Source organism: Zootoca vivipara, chromosome 8 (assembly GCF_965207765.1).
Source record: "Zootoca vivipara chromosome 8, rZooViv2.hap1.1, whole genome shotgun sequence".
Classification (NCBI taxonomy): domain Eukaryota; kingdom Metazoa; phylum Chordata; class Lepidosauria; order Squamata; family Lacertidae; genus Zootoca; species Zootoca vivipara.
In genome coordinates this window covers 60635124-60653877 of record NC_142591.1, presented here as the reverse complement: position 1 = coordinate 60653877, position 18754 = coordinate 60635124, and the positions used below count along the sequence as shown (strand labels likewise).

Below are 18754 nucleotides of genomic sequence, written 5' to 3'. Positions count from 1 at the left end.
TCAATCTGGTTTGTTGGCAGAGCACACAATCTCATGCATGCCTAGCCTATGCAGAAGAAAGCCCCACTGAGTTCAGTTTGGCTTACTCCTAAGTAAGTTAGCACAGGGCTGTGACCCTGAGTCTTGGCATCCAGCTTATTTTGAGTTACCACCGTGAAGTGTACAATGCCACATGCACCCTCACTTGGAAGCAAGCCCCACTGAAATCAAGGGAGCTGACTTGTCACCCATAGGAGTGTACTGTGTAAAAACTTAAATTATTTCTGGTGTAGCAGAATCCCATTGCCATCAAGTGGAACTTACATCCACGGAAATGTGTCCTAGGACCTTAGTGCAAGTTCTTGGCATCTGGACTCAATCCCAACTTGTTTCCATTTACTGTGCAATTTTTTTAAAAAAGATTCTAACAGGCAACTGAACCGAGAGCAACATGTTGATCTATTCATGTGTGCAGAGTAAAAAGAAACAAACAAACATTTGTCTCGCTTGCTTTTATTTATTTCATAAAGTTGCAGAATAAACTCAATTTATTATTAGAACACCCCCCCCCCATTTCTTCTAATATGAAAACATGAAACCAGCCAATTTAGCTTCACTGTTTTCCTGTCCAAACGCAAACAACTTTAGAATCGTCCATGCAGCCATTCAGACAACATGAAAATATTAGGTACAACTCTGGACTGAAAATATATATCTGTAAATATGCCATAGGCAAAGCATCATTAACATCCTGACATACAAACATGAATGTGCAATCGCACACGCACACACACACACACACACACACACACACTTGTCCTATGAACTCATGTCTCTACTAGTAAAGGCAAAATGGAAAAACGCCCCTGGTGACATTGCTATGTTAGGATTGCCATACCTCTTCCCCTGACACTTCGGTGGCTGTGTGTTTCATGGAGTGGGAAAATGCTGATATGATTGTCACGTCACACTCTACCCCCAATAATTAGCAACCACGAAGATGTGGGGCAGTAGCACCCACACTTCTCCTTGCCTCAGCTCCACATTTCGGCCACCAGAGGCTTCTGCTCCTTAAAGGTGCTTTGCTCAAAAGTCCTCAATTCCTTTCTTTAAGGCTTAAGGCATTGAAGCAAATGATGCAGCGCTACAAGAGTCTAAGGAATTGGCAGCTTTTGAGGTAAGTGAAGATTCCTAAGTCACTATCCAAGCCACACCTAAGTCACACTTATTCTCTAGATATGGCCTCTGGCAAGGAAGTTAGGAAATAATGTGTCCCATTTCCCCCCCTTCCAGTTTGTAGGGGGCAGGAAAAGGGGGCCTGTGGAGAATGTCTGGAGGGATGGGAGGAACCTCAGGTTCTCTATGATCAGATCCCAGCACATCTATACTATGCATTTAAATGGGTTTGAACCCCTGTGGTTTAACCCCTAAGGTTTCTGCTAAAGGGCACCCAGAGTTTGCATGTGGGAATGCTAGCGGTAAACCCAGGGCAAGTTGAAACGGATCCAAATGGATCCTCTGGTCTAACCCTCTGCCTTAGATAGCCCACCTCACAACTAACATTCCCAACTGATATCTGCCCAACCTAGATAAGAGAACATCACCATACCGAACAAAACACAAGGTTGGCTCAACTGCTACACCTCTGAAAAACTCTTATTTTGCTATAACTAACTGTATCTTAATCAAATCACAATACAACACCCAATCTTATTTCCTACAACATGAATCCTATTCTTTTTATTGAGTCATGAGTGCCTGTCTATCATAGTAATAAAGCAACAAAACAGTATCTATTAATTATAATACCTTAGCGCATTCATGGATTACATGCTAAAAATTAGGGGAACAATCCAGGAAATCTGAAGCATTTAAAGGTCTGCCTATTTCACTTGAGAAACATAAGCATGGGCCTCAAAATACCTAGGACTTGAAAATGCTTTCTATTTACCAAACTTGGGACCTAATTAGAAGGTATCCTTTTTTAAAAAAATCATTAAAACTTAACATAACCTATTAAAATGGGTTCCGCTTGCTAAATAGTATCAGTCATTGCTAAGAGTTATCCTTGCTTTTTCTCCCCTTCAGTTTCTTCTCACTTCCCGGCCCCTTAAAGGCTGTGGCGGTCTGAAGTTTCTCAGCATGCAGCAGGCGGCTTCTCCCTCACCAGTGCAGAGGAGGTTGCGAAATTTGGCTAGCTGTGGACGAAAATGGCACAAAATTCAGCAGGGAATTGATTTGAATGCCCCAACTCAGCCCAAAGTTCAATTACATGCATCATTTAGGCCCCACCCCCACCCCAAAGCATTGTCCCAATCCAAAACCTTATGCGTGCGTCAATGATTGGGAGATTACAGAGCCCCTTTGCATTTGAGGTGGTCTATTACCTTCAGTAATAAGTAAGGTAATAAGCAAGGTGCTATGCTCAATATGCCAGCAAGTTTGGAAAACTCAGCAGTGGCCAGAGGACTGGAGAAGATCAGTCTACATCCCAATCCCAAAGAAGGGCAGTGCCAAAGAATGCTCCAACTACCGCACAATTCCGCTCATTTCACACGCTAGCAAGGTTATGCTTAAAATTCTACAAGGCAGGCTTAGGCAGTATGTGGAACGAGAACTCCCAGAAGTGCAAGCTGGATTTCGAAAGGGCAGAGGAACCAGAGACCAAATTGCAAACATGCGCTGGATTATGGAGAAAACTAGAGAGTTCCAGAAAAACATCTACTTCTGCTTCATTGACTACGCAAAAGCATTTGACTGTGTCAACCACAGCAAACTATGGCAAGTTCTTAAAGAAATGGGAGTGCCTGATCATCTCATCTGTCTCCTGAGAAATCTCTATGTGGGACAAGAAGCTACAGGTAGAACTGGATATGGAACAACTGATTGGGTCAAAATTAGGAAAGGAGTACGACAAGGCTGTATATTGCCTCCCTGCTTATTTAACTTATACGCAGAATTCATCATGTGAAAGGCTGGACTGGATTAATTAAGATTGCCGGAAGAAATATCAACAACCTCAGATATGCTGATGAAACAACCTTGATGGCAGAAAGTGAGGAGGAATTAAAGAACCTTTTAATGAGGGTGAAAGAGGAGAGCGCAAAATATGGTCTGAAGCTCAACATCAAAAAAACCAAGATCATGGTCACTGGTTCCATCACCTCCTGGCAAATAGAAGGGGAAGAAATGGAGGCAGTGAGAGATTTTACTTTCTTGGGTTCCATGATCACTGCAGATGATCACTGCAGCTTTGCCAACCAGGAACCGTTGAGCTTTGTGAGCACTTCAGCCTTGTTAAGTTTTAATGTATGAACATGTTGATGAAGTCTGTCCCTTGAAGAAACTGTACCAGTGAAATGGGGATAACACAAGCTAGCCGCCCGTCGGAGGACAGACAAGGACGCCTGAGAGACTTTAGCACCTTATTACATTGGACTTTTTGCACATTGAACGTTGCACTTTTTGAGCCTTATCCGCCTCTTCAGAGACATTTGCATATGTGTTATGTATTCCACCCCCTCCGGTTGCATATACATATGATTTAGTGCTTTCACGGTTTTTGTTATTTCTATACATCCCATGGTTTCAAACTTGGAAGATATTATTCTACAAGGCAGAGGTATTAAACCGCACCTGCTCTGAGCAAACGCTTATAGGCTCCCTGAGAATGATCCAGATCACACTTTCAAGAAGAGGAGGAGAAGTGAGGGAGCCAAGGTAAGTCCAGTAGTCCAGCGAATGGGGCAGCAGGCAGGAAGGATCAAAGTTGGTGAACCTGTGCTGTTTGCCCTGAGGAGAGAAAGAAATGAGCAAACACCGCCATGCACCATTTCCTATCTACCTTATTGCTTTTTGAAGAGGGAACTGTGCTAGTCTGCCACAGCACAATAATAATAATAATAATAGTAATAGTAATAATAATAATAATAGTAATAATAATAATAATAATAATAATAATTTATTATTTATACCCCGCCCAGCCACTCTGGGCGGCTTCCAACAGAAAAATAAAACCACAAATAACTTGGTGTCTTGCGGCACCGTAAATAACAATTTCTGAAAAGGGGGGGGGGCTTTAGGCAATGCTTTCTAAAGGTAAGAGCTATTTGTCAGCAGAACAGACTGCCTTGGGAGGTGATAGGCTCACTTTTGCTAGAGGCATTTGCAGAGAAGCTGGAGGTCCATCTGTCAGGCATTGAGCAGAGGGTTCAACTATGGACTCAGCTACACGGCTGCAAATAAAACGGTCTAAGTGTGTTTTAAGTGCAATATACAATGTGACACTAGATGGCAATGGTGAGCCTTATGGAAAATTAGATGTCTTTTTAGAAACGCTTTTTTTAAAAAGCATTTTCAGAATGTTTTTTATATGTGTGTAGATTCCACCTTAAGCAAGAGTCCCTTTCAACTTTAAAGTTCTATAATTCTATGAGATGAGTCAAGAGATTCAAGTTAAGCGTTCGTAATAACGCAACATGCAGAATATGCTTGAACGGCTAAATATGACAGGTTTTCATTCAGCAGGGGAAGCAGCGTGGGTCTGCCTCTTGTTTCAAAGAACAAGGAATTGGATATAGCCAGCAGAGGCTCTGTGAGCACCTGAGCGTTCCTATAGCTATGTTGAATGTTGACATATGTTTTAATCTGATAGCTGGCTTATTCTTCATTTTATTACTTTATGTTTCAAACAGCTGTTTTTAACTAGTAATTTTATTTCGTCATCCCCCCCCCCAAAAAAAATTTTTAAACTGCTTTGAGATTTTATTACAATCAAGCAGTACATAAATATTGTTAAATAAATAAATACACTGAAGAACGTTGTGAGCTGTGGAAAACACAGAGAGCAGTATTCAGCTGCCTTTCTCCATCAACATAAGGATTTCCTGTTGCACAATGGGACTTCCCCGTTCTTCCCACTCTCTGTATGCCTTGCAACTCTCCTCTAGGGGGCTCGGGGGAACCCCCCAAAACAGTTTTAGGGGGCATGCAGGGGAAGGAGAAGTGGGGTTTGGAAGTCCAGTTGCATAAGTGGAAATCCTTGTGCTGACAGGGATAGTTAATTAGTGCCCAAATTTAGAATTACCTTACCTTAATTTTGATGGCGTCCAAATGGTCTGTGATTTTCTTCAGCTGCGAATTGCATTCACCCACCTGTAAATACAAACATCAACTTGTTTGCCTTGCTTAGGGAAGCTTACAGATTTGTAATTTTTCATTTTGTTGATTCTTTAAATTTATTAACTGCTTTCTCATCAAAATGCTCAAAGCAGTGTAGGAGGTTTAAAAACTATATTAAAAAATGCCTTTTTAAAAAAAAAGTCCAGAAACATGAACAATTAAATATGGAAACATTTCCAAAATATTAGTTAGTCCTTCTTGGAACACGTGTCAGTTTGTTTGTTTTTTAATCACTGAATCATGCTAAAAGTTGAAGTTCTGTGAACCTTTGAAACAAACTTTAAATAGCAGCTGCTGGTGGGTCAGGGTCACGACTGCAGGGAAAAGGGTTCTTCCTGTGCCACACACTTGACATGCCCCCCCCAACCAATGATGCTGTTAGTTGTGAGAAGCAAAGTTCTATTGATACAAAAAGGAACTTCACTCCATGCCAAACATCAGCTTCAAGGGAGGGGATTATTTGCTGGGGCCGAGCTGCAAGAAGAGTTATCACTCTTTTCTACAGTTCCAATCCTGGTGTCATGTCTCTCCCCCCCCCACCCCCGGATTATGTTTATTTCTGTATTTTTGAAACACTAAAGCAACATCAATTGATGCATTTAGCACTGGATGTAGTCTGGCTTCCCTTTACATTAACTGTAATGTTTCCAAGCACAATTCAATGTGTTGGTGCTGACCTTTAAAGCCCTAAATGGCCTCGGTCCTGTATACCTGAAGGAGCGTCTCCACTCCCATTGTTCAGCCCAGACACTGAGGTCCAGCGCCAAAGGCCTTCATTGTGAGAAGTGAAGTTACAGGGAACCAGGCAGAGGGCCTTCTCGGTAGTGGCGCCTGCCCTGTGGAACTCCCTCCCACCAGATGTCAAGGAAATAAAGAACTACCTGTTGGGAGCCGCCCAGAGCGGCTGGGAAACCCAGCCAGATGGGCAGTGTAGAAATAAATTATTATTATTATTATTATTATTATTATTATTATTATATATACATTTAATCCCTCTATTCAAAACCTCTGACCTGTAAGAAAACAGCCATGACTGCTAATCCATCTGCCTGGCAAGCGGCCTCCACAAAATTGGGGTATTTGTCTGCGTTCCAATGGACCACGTGGAGCTAGAAGGCAAGACAAGTAGTAGTATCAATCATCACTTTACTGAAGCCAGACAAATTTCCGTAATATCTCACAAGGAGTATTTGGGACTAGTTTAAACTTTTTGGTTTTTACAAGCCATCTTGAGGTATGAAGTCCTTTGGAAGCTCCATGCTTGTTGGTCCAAAGCTCTGAAGATCCGTTCTAGCCAGTCCTAGTCTTGGCCATTAAAAAAAAAAGCAATGAAACAGTCTCTGGCCTGTTCACATGCCAGCCCTGCCCACTAGGCCAAGTTCCCCACCCTCATTTTCCCCTCGACAGGAATCCTCAGATATACACGCTGGATTTGAGGGCTTACACAAGGTCCTTGGCTGCTACGGAAGTGCAAATGAGTAAAATATATGAATTCTGACTGCTCGGTTCATTAAATCATTCCGTATTCTGGAACGTAAAGGTGTCTCAAAACACTTGCACTTTTAAAAGCTGGACGGCACAACTTTTTAAAAAAATTATGCATGTTACAAAGAGGAAACAAATGCTTTCGGTCTGAATGGCTTTTATTGTAATGGAAAACAACAAACGAGAAAGGACACAAGTCAAATCTGAAACACTGTGGGGGAGGCCCATTCCCAATGGCTTGTGACTTCTCTTTTAAAGGATGTATGTATCTTGTCTTACCACCGCTTCTGCACCACAGCTTGTTGGAGAAATCTTTTAAGGCCTGTTTCTTGTGAATCACCACCACCATCATTGGCACTCCTGTACGGCAGCCCGTTGGAGAAAACTGGGTCCAGTGGATAGGCCGTCCCAGCTAAGCTGGGACCTTGAATCCATTATCCTGTTGAGTTCATCTGCCAATGGAAGTTATGTCGTCTTCTTTGACTGCAGAGCAGCTCTTTCTTCTTGCATGTGCCAGTTTGGCAGAGGTGCATTCTTGCATTAAAGAGCCTTTTTTCCCTTCTTCTTCATGGAACTAAGCACTGCAAACTGCCACCTGGCCACTGATCCTTCGGAAGTCTCTCCACCTATATAGTTATGCCTGGTTCTGTCTCAATTCTAGGGTCCTTTCTCCAAAACCAGAAGGGTTTCTCTATTGGTTCTTGAAGATGTTTATAACCAGCAGTGGGAAACCTTTTTAGACTGACTAAAGATTCCTAGATATTGCCTCTTTCCATTTTGGTTTCTTAGATGGTACTTATTTTTGTTTTCCAGCTATATGTTTGTTTTGGAACATATTGTTTTCTAAGCACTTCTTATTAATTCTTTATATTCCATCTCACCTGGTTCCTGTGGAAAACATAAGTCTTTAAACACTGCAAATGTCATTTCCCACCCCCACCCCCAAATTTATTTCCCCCACTGATTTTAGCCACTCAACATATTTCCCCACTTTTCTCTATTTCACTAAGGACATTGCTTCTCCCTGTCTTCAGCACTTGCATTATAGTACTGTACTTCCATTTCAGGTTACAATTCCATTAAAAATAAATAAACTCTAAAAAGTTTGCATCTTAATGTTAGTTAAATGGAAGCCATTTACACTTTTTAAAGGTGGGGGAATCAGCATTTCAAAGTGTTATGAATAACAGCTTTTGCACGACAAGTTCCATTTCAAACACTGAAACAACTAAATGTCAGAGGAAGCAAAAATATTGACCATCCTGGTGCAGGGAAACCTTGATGTATCAAAGTTTCAATGTGCACCTCAAGCTCCCTCACTTGGAAGTGCTTCCTTGTTCATTTCAATGAAGGTAGTGTATATTCCTTTGAATAGAGGAGCCAACGCATGTAAATTACAGTGCGTGCCTCAGAGTACACAATACCTTGATACTTAAGTGTTTTCTGCACACAATGGATTCAATCATGCCCACGTTGGTTTAGGGCATTTCCTGTTTATTGGAATGCTAATATTTTCTCGGCTTGTTTACAAGATCCGACTAATGTTTTAGAATAAAACGAATTCCCACAGAAGCAATGGCAAAACGTAAACATTTGTGCTTTTTTGTTCTGTGGCCTTCAGCGATAAACGTACAAGAGGCCAACTCTCTCCGAGGACTGCCACATTTTATACAGCAGGTACGTCCTCCTTGTTTAGCACATGTACATGCAATGGATAATGGAACACTCGAAAGGGAAATGAGCATCCAGGCATACTGCAGACATGCGCTAGGAAGCTGAAGCACAGTGCAGCTCCTCCATGGGGGGGTCCCTGTGTGCTCACTGAGATGTGTCTTCCTTCAAATATTAGTGTTCACCGATATGTGGCAAACAGCGATATTATATGCTGTGTAATGAGCGAAACAGCCCCCATTAGTCAGCATAATTTATAGACACTTTTCTGCGCAGTATACAAATGAAAGGCAGATTGGTAATACAGCTGGATGCATTTTCCAGAAATGATAAGAGGCAGATTCTAGGGGGGCGGACAGCAGTCCTGGTGAAGCATAATGAGAGTTACAACTGTAAACAAATGGTCTTTCAATTGCAGAAATCACTTCGGCGTGTTAAAACAGGCCTGCTTATCAAAGAACGGCTGTAAAGATGCAATCAGGAAATCACAACTATTCATATAGTTCAGTGGAGTGCTTTACCTCTGCTGCAAATCTTGTCCCATCCACTGCATGCTCAGAGCCAATGTCATCACTGGGCCCCCAATGGAAGTGAACTTGCCGCAGCCTATAGTTTCCAATGAGTGGACCCCCACTCAGCACTATAAATATAAAAAATGAAGGGTAGCATTGTTAGAATACTGGGAACCCAAGAGAAACGTGACATTTTCCTTGTCACTGCCAAAGGGCCAAAACAAGCAGGACGTGAAAGAGTGCGACTGGATATCCCAATTTTAAAGTAGTTGGAGGGAAACTCTGATTTTGACCAGAGTCACAGCACTGGAGAAGGGCTTTAACCCCACCCCACCCTAATTCTCTGGATCTAAATCTCCATCTTCACAATAGAAAATGCAGGCAACATACAAAGGCAGGGAGTAATTTAGATCTGAAACATGTTGCTGGGAGAACTGGTTAGCTTGCCCTCTTCCAGCACTACTCCTCCGACCAAAATTGGGGACACAGCACAAGGCTACAGCTTCCCTGTAAAGTCCCTGTTTCTCCTGGAAATTGCTGGACTACATGGATCTTTGGGTCGAATTCAGCAAGGCAGTTCTTAGAATTCCTGCACAGGTGTTTGTATATGTGTTCTCCTCTAATATTTGCAGCAGAACTGCAGTGCTGTTTGCCCATCTCCTATGAATTTTTTTTTAATACTAAGATCTTCCACTACTGAACATAATAACATATGAAATTAGAAGGTAATCACTTGACTTGCTGTTTCATCCCATCCCCGCCCCCGCCCCCCAATCATCTAATTTGGGGGGAATGAACTTTGGGCCGGGACATAACTTGCTCGCTGACTACAGGCACAAATGGAAACGAGAAATCTGAACTGCTCACATGAAATCAGACCTACAATCAGAAACAAAGGCTCCAACTATTCTGCAGACTAAATGAAAGCTGTGTTTGGAAGAGGAATTTTGCCAATTTAAACAGGGTTTGGGGGGGGGCAACTGTTCAGCTCACTTGCTGTGTATAAGACTGAAGTATCTTCAGACAGGATGAGGCTAGGGTGTTTGAACTCTGGTAAATTCAGATAGATGCAATTGTGGATGTTATGAGAATTCTAAGATAATCTTAAATGATAGGCCTAGCTCGCAAGTCATTTTAAACCATAGTTAATATAAACTAACGTTTCAGGTGAAATGAGCAGTGTGCTGGTACATGAGGCTCACATCACTAGTGTTTTGCTCGTCCTAAAGTCCAGTCTGTTTTTGGTAAGCGGAAACAAATCAGAAAGCTTGCTTTGTCTTATGTTGGTTTACCTCTGGTGTTTTATCAGACTTGCAAACCAGGACTATCAATTGCAACATTTCCTCAAACAAACAATGAGTGCTGAATTTATGTCATGCCAAGCCAGTCTCTGGTTAGTTTCATCCCCAGATCACAGAAGGGAGGGGAGAAATGTGGTCTTTTGCCCATTCACAGCAAATCTTAGTTTAAAGTGTCATGCAAACCAGACCACAGAATGTTATTTCACCTCAGGAAATACTGAGAACCGCCCTAAAACGAAAGCAGAATGAAATCGACCACAAAAACAAACCTGATTTATTTTCAGTGTCATCGAATTCCACACTGGTGGAGTGTCCGTTGTTGAGTATAACTTTAGCGGAGGAAGGGTCATAGTTAGGGCAGAGAGGACGCAGAGTGGGGTCATATTTAGTCGTCTCAGTTTGGATATCAATGGGAGATTGACGGTCTCCAGTCGCGAGAGGGAAAAGTTCCTTCCAGTGAGAAGGCCCTAGAATGTATTGCAGTAGAAAAAAGGTGTTCATTAAAATGCATTCCATGCAGCCGGAGAAACAAAGGAATTGTCGTGAGAAAGTAATCACAAGAACCTACCTGGATTTTCTTAATTTTTTTTCTTAAAAAATATTATTCAGATAATTAAACATGGATGGATTTAAAGGGATGGGAAGTACACCGCCCAGTTGTCTTTGGTGAGCTATAAGGCAGCTCTCTCTACATAAATAGGTCTTAATTCTAATATGAGTTAAATACCCAAGGATCCGGGTTAGAACCCTCAGGTGGGTCATTTTCTGCCTACTTCCAGGCATTCTGGTCATTAGGAATGCAGCAGGCACCTGAAATTGACACACATGCAATAGATTCAGAGAACATTTCCCCACCAGCTGATTAATGTGCAGTTGACACATCTAAATTGCTTCATTCTGGTTCCATTCCTATATGGGACAGACAGCTACAAATTCCTGCATCGCAGGGGGTTTTGAACTAGATGGTCCTCTGGGTCCTTTCCTCTGAAGTTGTGCAATCAATTCAGCTACTACCCCAGATCTCTGCCATTGTTACACAGCCACAGTTTACCAGGCCCCCGGCCGTTTGGTGGCGTTAACTCACATAATACATGCATATTTAAAATGACAGGGCTGAAAACCAATTTCCTAGGCTAGAGTTCAGTTTATTAGGAGGTGCCATCCTTTGAAAAAGGGACCCAGGTGGCGCTGTGGTTAAACCACTGAGCCTAGGGCTTGCTGATCAGAAGGTCAGCGGTTCGAATCCCTGTGACGGGGTGAGCTCCCGTTGCTTGGTCCCAGCTTCTGCCAACCTAGCAGTTCGAAAGCACGTCAAAATGCAAGTAGATAAATAGGAACCGCTACAGCGGGAAGGTAAACGGTGTTTCCATGTGCTGCTCTGGTTTGCCAGAAGTGGCTTTGTCATGCTGGCCACATGACCTGGAAGCTATACGCCGCTCCCTCGGCCAATAATGCGAGATGAGCGCGCAACCCCAGAGTCGGTCACGACTGGACCTAATGGTCAGGGGTCCCTTTACCTTTACTTTATCCTTTGAAAAACAGTTCAGTTTATTAGAAGGTGCCAGCCTTTGGAAGAAAAAGAATCAAGAGTTCTTAGCATATTTACACTTAAATTAATTTTATGCCATTTAAACTGTCACAGCTATCTTCCACAAGAATATTGGGAACTGGTGAAGGGGTTAGACCCCTCTGTATTAAACACACACACACACACACACACACACACACACACACACAGTTCATAAAACTGCAGTTCTCCCAATTCCTTGGGGAAAGGGAAATAAGGGTTAAACCACAGATACTAGCACATTGTTAGGTGCTTTGGTGACCAGCCCTGGAGATTTGTCCTATTTTGCATGTTAATGCATAATGTAACATTCTAAAGAACAAAAAAAAATGCCAGCAGGGGTGGTAGGAGAATCAATTCTAGTTATCAGCTTCCTTTTATTCAAGAAGTCTTCACAAGGGGAGGAATAGCTCCAGTGTAGCCTCATACCCTTAACACTGTCAGGAATACTTTTGGTGAAACTTAGGGTATACACCTCCTCTGCTATCGCACCAGTGGCTTCCAGCTCCGTAGAAAGTTTGTGAAGATTATAAGCAGCCTTCTGAAGATTTGCCCGTCAGTTTCCAAGTGATCTACCAGTGTGCAAATAAAAAACGCCAGTATAATCCCACCATATAATTGATTCATAACAGATTTCCAGGAATCTTTGCTTTAATCCTAGCTGTAGGTCTCTAGCACCAAAGTGTTCCTCCCCTCCCAATACTGTTGGGGGGAAGCACGAAAGTTAACAAACAAACAAAATGTATTCACTTTATTTTAGCAGTATGAATTATAGTACTGTACTGAGTATTTGTATAGCACATTTCAATCATCCAGTGTCCTTTATCTACATTAGCTCAGAAATCCTTACAACAGCTTTGTAAGGTAGGCAAGTATTTTTATCCCAAGATTGCAGGCGGAGGGTTGAGGCTGGCTTACTTACTGAAGGCAACCTACTGAGTCCGACAAGATAACATCTTGACCCACTCTGGGCCTCTAATTCTCGGAAAACACCATCACACCTAATGTTATCTGGGATGCACAGTTTGTTCGACGTCAGGCATGTTTCTGTCTCACCAAGATTATCTGTCCTGCAGGCTTTCAAACTGTGTTTCTTACCATAAGTGGTAAGTCAAACTATAGGCCCCAAATGGGTTGGCTACACAATTACTTGAAAGATTTTTCTGCTTATAGAATCACTTTAGCACATAGCACCAAAAGCACCATTTGCAAAGTAACATTCCTACCACTCTAAATTTTAACCAACTTTTCAAATGTGCAACTTGTAAGTTAATTAAGCCTGCACAAGGACTTATAAATTGGCTTTTGTTCACGGCAAACAAGGAAGTATTAATTTCGTGCCGTCTGATTTAGAGTTCAATCCTATGCATGCTTTGTTTAGAAGCTGAGTCCTACTGTGTGTATATAGCAGGAGTCCTTAAGCAGTGTGTGGATTACACTACCCTGGTCATTTGGTGACACTGTGGTCTAAACCACTGAGCCTCTTGTGCTTGCCGATCAGAAGGTCGATGGTTCGAATCCCCACAACTGAGTGAGCTCCTGTTGCTCTGTCCCTGCTCCTGCTAGCCTAGCAGTTCGAAAGCACACCAGTGCAAGTAGATAAATAGGTACCACTGCGGTGGGAAAGTAAACGGCGTTTCCGTGAGCTCTGGTTTCCCCTCAGCCTGAAAGCAAGATGAGAGCCGCAACCCCATAGTCACCTTTGACTGGACTTAACCGTCCAAGGGTCCTTTACCTTTACCTTTATAATTTAAAGAAAGTTTGAAAACTACTCATCTGTTACCGTGCCATCCTTTTCTTTAACAATGAACATTTTATCACCTGTTAACCACAAATGTGGAGTAGAATATATGTATATTTTAAAAAACTATTGAAGACTATTCTAGTTGTAGGGAAATGCGCTGGTATTTCCAGTTTAGAACTCTTCTATGTTTTCATCACACAGCACAGCTTGTAGTAGTACTACATCAGCCAAAGTTCCCCAGATCTCCAGTGCGCTCAGAGAGGTTCTTGAAACCAGGAGTTCCAATGCGCAGCTAGAACATTCCACACATTTTGTATGCAAAGCCCCCCCCCATGACAGAGAAAACACATGGGGCATCCATTCAACATTTTGTATTCTCACTAACACTGCTCATGACGTTTGCCAGCCATCTATTTAGTTTGCAGAGGAGGTACCTTGCTAAAGTATCATTTATTATTAAGAAGACATACAACAACTCATTTGGTGCACCGCCATATGCAGCAGAACACAAAGCTGTGCCATTGTATCTTCAGTATGTGTCTTGCTAAACAGACCTCATCCATCCTTCTGTTGCATCAAGATTAGGTAACTGCAACCCAGCACAGCATAGAGAGCTTTTAACAGTACAATCCTATACATCCAGTACAATCAGAAGCGAATCCCATTGAGTTCTACCAAGTAGGTGAGTACAGGATTGCAGAAGGTAATGCTGAACCATTCCATTTACTACCGGTAAGTTGTCTTTCTAGGTACATATGGACTAAGAAGTGCTGGTTCTAAAGTGGCATTATTAGTTAGATTTATGTTTATTCTGTAAGGTAGAACACGTATCAAAAGTCAGAGTTCTCCCCCAGCTCATTAACCGAGCCCCCAGAAATTTATGGAATGCAAAGATGTATTCAGCTTGGAAGGAATGATTAAGGGATACATCACAAAGCAAGGTTGTTTTGGTGCAGAAGGAAAAATGTAAGCTGCACCCTAAGTGTAAAGGTTGATTATTGGCTCACACAAGATGCTGTATTTTATATGCTATATTTTATACATGGTTCCCAAAGAACCATGAGCAGCAGGATTCTCCAACTCCTGCTGAAGTTCTACACTTTCCCCTTTCTAAATCCAGAGATTCCCTATTCAGTACTGTAATATACTTTGAAAATCTGAACAGAGAGCTGCATATGGAACCTCTGGATTTAAGATTAAGGGAGGCATTTTTTTTGTTTAAATTAAGCCCTACTTAATTCAACAGGGCTTATGCCCAAGTAATGGGGTTAGGACATCTGCCTAAATTGCTCTAAAACATGAAGGTAAAATTTGTACTAGCTACAATGCATGTTTGGTTTCCTTCCTGCATTCTGACATGAACAACATTCACACATAACACAAAGAATCAGAGTTTAAATACATGTGCTTTTGAGTGTCACAGAGAAAAGGTCTCATGTGTAGACTGCCCTAGCACAGATTTCAGAGGTTTTACAGAGTTATAGAGTCACTTATAGAAGCGGAATAAATACTGTGGAATGTAATATTATTAATGCAATACACAAAAGGGGGGGAAAGAAACCAATTCATGTTAAACTACTACTGCCTTGCATCTCATTTAGCAATCACAATATATATAAATATTTTCCTTCCCCCGCAAAAAAAACAATGCAAATCAGCTGCTGTTTTTAGCTTTGCAAGCCTATCAATTAAGAAGTTCCCCGTTATCCCCCAGAACCAGCAATGCATCCCCAAAATGCTTTTAAAACCCCTAGTTTAAACCCCATTTCAAAGCGTATCTGGCAAGTGAATTGGTTTGGCAAATTGTGATTAACAGCACCTACACTAGAGATCAATCCACCTCCACTTGCCCACAACCGCTATAACTTGCAAACAAATCCCACAGCAGCAACACGCCCCGGATCGAGATGCACGTGCGGTGGAACTGGGCTCAGCGCTTCCACCGCACTTAAAAAGTTGCCCATGCCTTCTAACTCACTTATTGCACGGACTTTGCAGCAGGTTGCCAAGGTCCGAATTAAAAATAAACATCTAAACGGAAGCATGCAAAATCCACCCCAGCCGATCTCCCTCCCGGGGCCTCCCCGTCCTGCTCTGATTGCCCCAGAGAGCCAGCAGCAGCTCTCCCCCCTCACCGTTGTGCTCATCGTATCCCCAGTGCATCGTGGCTAGTCCCCTAACGGGATGCTCTGGCTGGTGCCGCTGTAGTGGGGACGCAGAAAGGCGGACGCTCCACGAGGCAGGACCAAGCGCGCCCAGGGCGGCCCCGCGGCGCCTTCTTATGCTCCGCGCGCCCTGCAGCGCCGCACTTGGCCGCCAGGGGACCCAAGCAAGGGCGTCGCGGCGCCACCCTCGGGGGCCAGTCACTTGAGAAGACGCGCAAGGCTAGGCACAAGTTGTGTCGCCTTGTCTGGCCCTCTCTGCTTTCATGTATTAGAAAGCATTTCGAGACCGATCCTCAGCAGCTTTACTCAGCCTGCTGCTGGATCAGGACCAGCATCCCGTTCAGCATCCTGTTCTTACGGTGACCGACTAGACGCGTGTAGGAAGCCTGCAAATTGGACGTGTGCACGGTCGGCAGCACTCGGCCCACCTGCGATTCCCAGGAAATGGGATTCAGACGCATGGTTCTTGCTGCAGTGGCAGTAGAACCTAGCTAGCCGTCCTAGCTAGTACTTCCTAGTAAGATCGTGCGCAATGGATTAGGAACGTGGGGGGGGGGGATTCCTGCTGGATCAGCTCCCAAATACATCTAAATCAGCTCTGGCCCCCGCTCGTCCCAAATGCTCCCGTGCATTTGGGAGCATTTCCAGCGGGGTAGCCCTGAAGTGCGATCTGCTCGGAAGTAAGCCCCACTGAGTTCTATAGGACTTGCTTCTGTGTATAGAGGTATATACATATGCATATACATACATACATGCATATACATACACACACACACACACACACACACACACACACATATGACACTGCAATCCTCCTAAACAGGAATATTATGAGTAACACGGGACTAGAGAGGGGGCTGTTAGTGAGACATCAGATCAGTCCAAGCCACAGCTAACTCCTTAGTTGCACGATTCAGATGTATACAAGCCACATGGTAGAGAGCCTTCTCAGTAGTTGTGCCAGCCCTGTGGAACACCCTTCTGTTAGATGTCAAAGTGATAAATAATTATAAGACCTTCCGTAGACATCTAAAGGCAGCCCTGAATTGGGACGCTTTTAATGTGTGATGTTCTGTGTTGTTGTTGTTGTTGTTGTTGTTTTTATGTATATTTTGTTGGAAGCCACCCAGAGTTGCTAGTCAGATGGGCGGAGTATTACTACTACTACTACTACTACTACTGTTATAGAAAAGTGGCAGAGTTTGAAATATGGACTTTCTACTTGTGAGCCATTAGGAGCTTATCAGCAATTCAACAATGAAAACATTAGTGCCCCTTTAGTTTTAAAAAAGTCCTAGGGGAGGGATCGAAGGGAAGCATGTATTATTTTCATGTTTGGTTTATTGCATAGTTTTTATTACTAAAAACACAAATAAATACATTTTAAAAACTGTAGCTTTTAAAAATGACATCTGTTTGGACTAATCACTTGAAACTTTCCATACATGATCTGCCCGATGAGCTCCTCTATAAATGTGCCAGATTTCAAACCAATCCAGTTAAGTTACAGGTAGGTAGCCGTGTTGGTCTGAGTCGAAGCAAAATAAAAAAATTCCTTCAGTAGCACCTTAAAGACCAACTAAGTTTTTATTTTGGTATGAGTGTGCATGCACACGAAAGCTCATACCAAGATAAAAACTTAGTTGGTCTTTAAGGTGCTACTGAAGGAATTTTTTTATTTTTCAATCCAGTTAAGATTGCCACAGCTACAAGTTAGCTGCGCTAAAAATTGACCTATTTACTATCATTCTTATACATATATTTCTTTCCAGTTCTGTTGAATATGTTTCAGGGAACATTATCACTTCATGTACGCTGGAAGTGAGGCATAGCATGTGGTGGTATGAAGTCATTCTCAAGTGAAAATAGGACAATTAGTCAGCCCCTAAGCATAAACAAAGATCTCCCACAATTTCATCATCCAAAGGATAATGTATTGGGTTTGAATTGTGGGTCCATCAACATAAGCAGGGATTCCAGGTCATGCCTGGAATCACACACATTTTATGCAATTTGGGCAGAATTAAAACCAGGCTAGTGTGCAATAGCTCCACCTCCATAAAAATAAAAATCAGACTTACTCTTCCCTCTTACATTCCTTTCCTTAACTGTGGCAGCCCAAGACCTTTGGGTGTCCTTCCACATACAGAAGAACTCAACTGGCCAGAGAACTGAATCTTATCTCCTTACTCATTCTGGTCAATGACCGTAATAAATTGATTCATTTGTTAATACCGATGACAGCACAGCATCCTCGACCACAGCTGAAAGAAGCAGGCTAGCTTAGGGGCTGAAGCACTCACAACTCTGTTGCCATCAGCACTGCACCACCAGCACCCGTCCCTCAGTTTCTGCCACCCAAGGCAGCCACCAACTGGCACTAACAAGTAAATAACCCAAAAAACTTCTCCCTGTGTCATCTTTCTATACCCCTAGCTAATACTAGGGTTGGATCTAGGAAGGAACCTAGACCTCATTTATGCAGAGGTGGCTTTTTTGTGTGAGAGATGTCACTGTGCTTAGCTGGGAGTACAGGTTGTTTATGGAGTTGAATAACCAGGGGTCACCAAACTTACTGCGCTTTGGGTCGGTGCCTGCAACGCCGATCGCGTGGCAGGCCGGAGGGTGGGGGAGTGTGCCCCCATACGTGTGCATACACGCTATTTCGGGTGCACCTCCGGGTCGCAGGAGCACCAGAAATAGCTTGTGTGCATGCTCAGGGGCCTCCTCCGACCCGGAAGTGCTCCGGAAATGACGCTTACGCATGTGCAGAAGCTATTTCCAGTGCTCCTGCAACCCGAAAGTGGGCAGCCACACCGCGCTGGTAAGAGTGGGTGGCGGGGGTTGCTGCAGGCCAGATAAATGAGTCCTTCAGGCCGTATCCGGCCCCCGGGCCGTAGTTTGGGAGTGCCTGACTTATACTGCAGTAGGAGGTTGCTGATAAAATGCAGTTTGTCCCATTTGCCTTCATTGCTATTGAGCTATTGTGTGAAATACAACTATTGTGAGCATGTATTAGAAATCAATGTTAACAGTGATATAATCGGACAATACTGCAGGCATCTTATATTTCATTTCCACAGCAATTGTATATGTAAAGGCACTGGTAACCACACATGGATGTAAAATATGTATGTATGTGATTTGGC

General features: G+C 43.0%; 1 protein-coding gene across 1 annotated transcript; it reads right to left on the bottom strand.

Moving 5' to 3' along the window:
• Positions 1-476: 476 nt before the first annotated feature.
• Positions 477-15693, bottom strand: LOC118090074 (carbonic anhydrase 13). Its single transcript, XM_060277721.2, has 7 exons — positions 15576-15693; positions 10399-10596; positions 8838-8956; positions 6174-6269; positions 5071-5133; positions 3616-3771; positions 477-2177 (listed from the first exon to the last, which is right to left on the bottom strand). The coding sequence occupies exons 1-7, from the start codon at positions 15601-15603 to the stop codon at positions 2064-2066; spliced, it is 774 nt and encodes a 257-aa protein (XP_060133704.2). The 5' UTR covers positions 15604-15693; the 3' UTR covers positions 477-2063.
• Positions 15694-18754: the final 3061 nt, after the last annotated feature.

Bases quoted from the DNA above. Each gene is read 5' to 3' on its own strand.
- LOC118090074 (XM_060277721.2), bottom strand. From the start codon at position 15,603: ATGCACTGGGGATACGATGAGCACAACG. The intron at 6,270-8,837 runs GTAAAGCACTCC...CTTGCCTTCTAG, and splicing joins GGACAAGATTTGCAGCAGAG to CTCCACGTGGTCCATTGGAA. The intron at 5,134-6,173 runs GTCAGAGGTTTT...TTGTATTTACAG, and splicing joins TCATGGCTGTTTTCTTACAG to GTGGGTGAATGCAATTCGCA.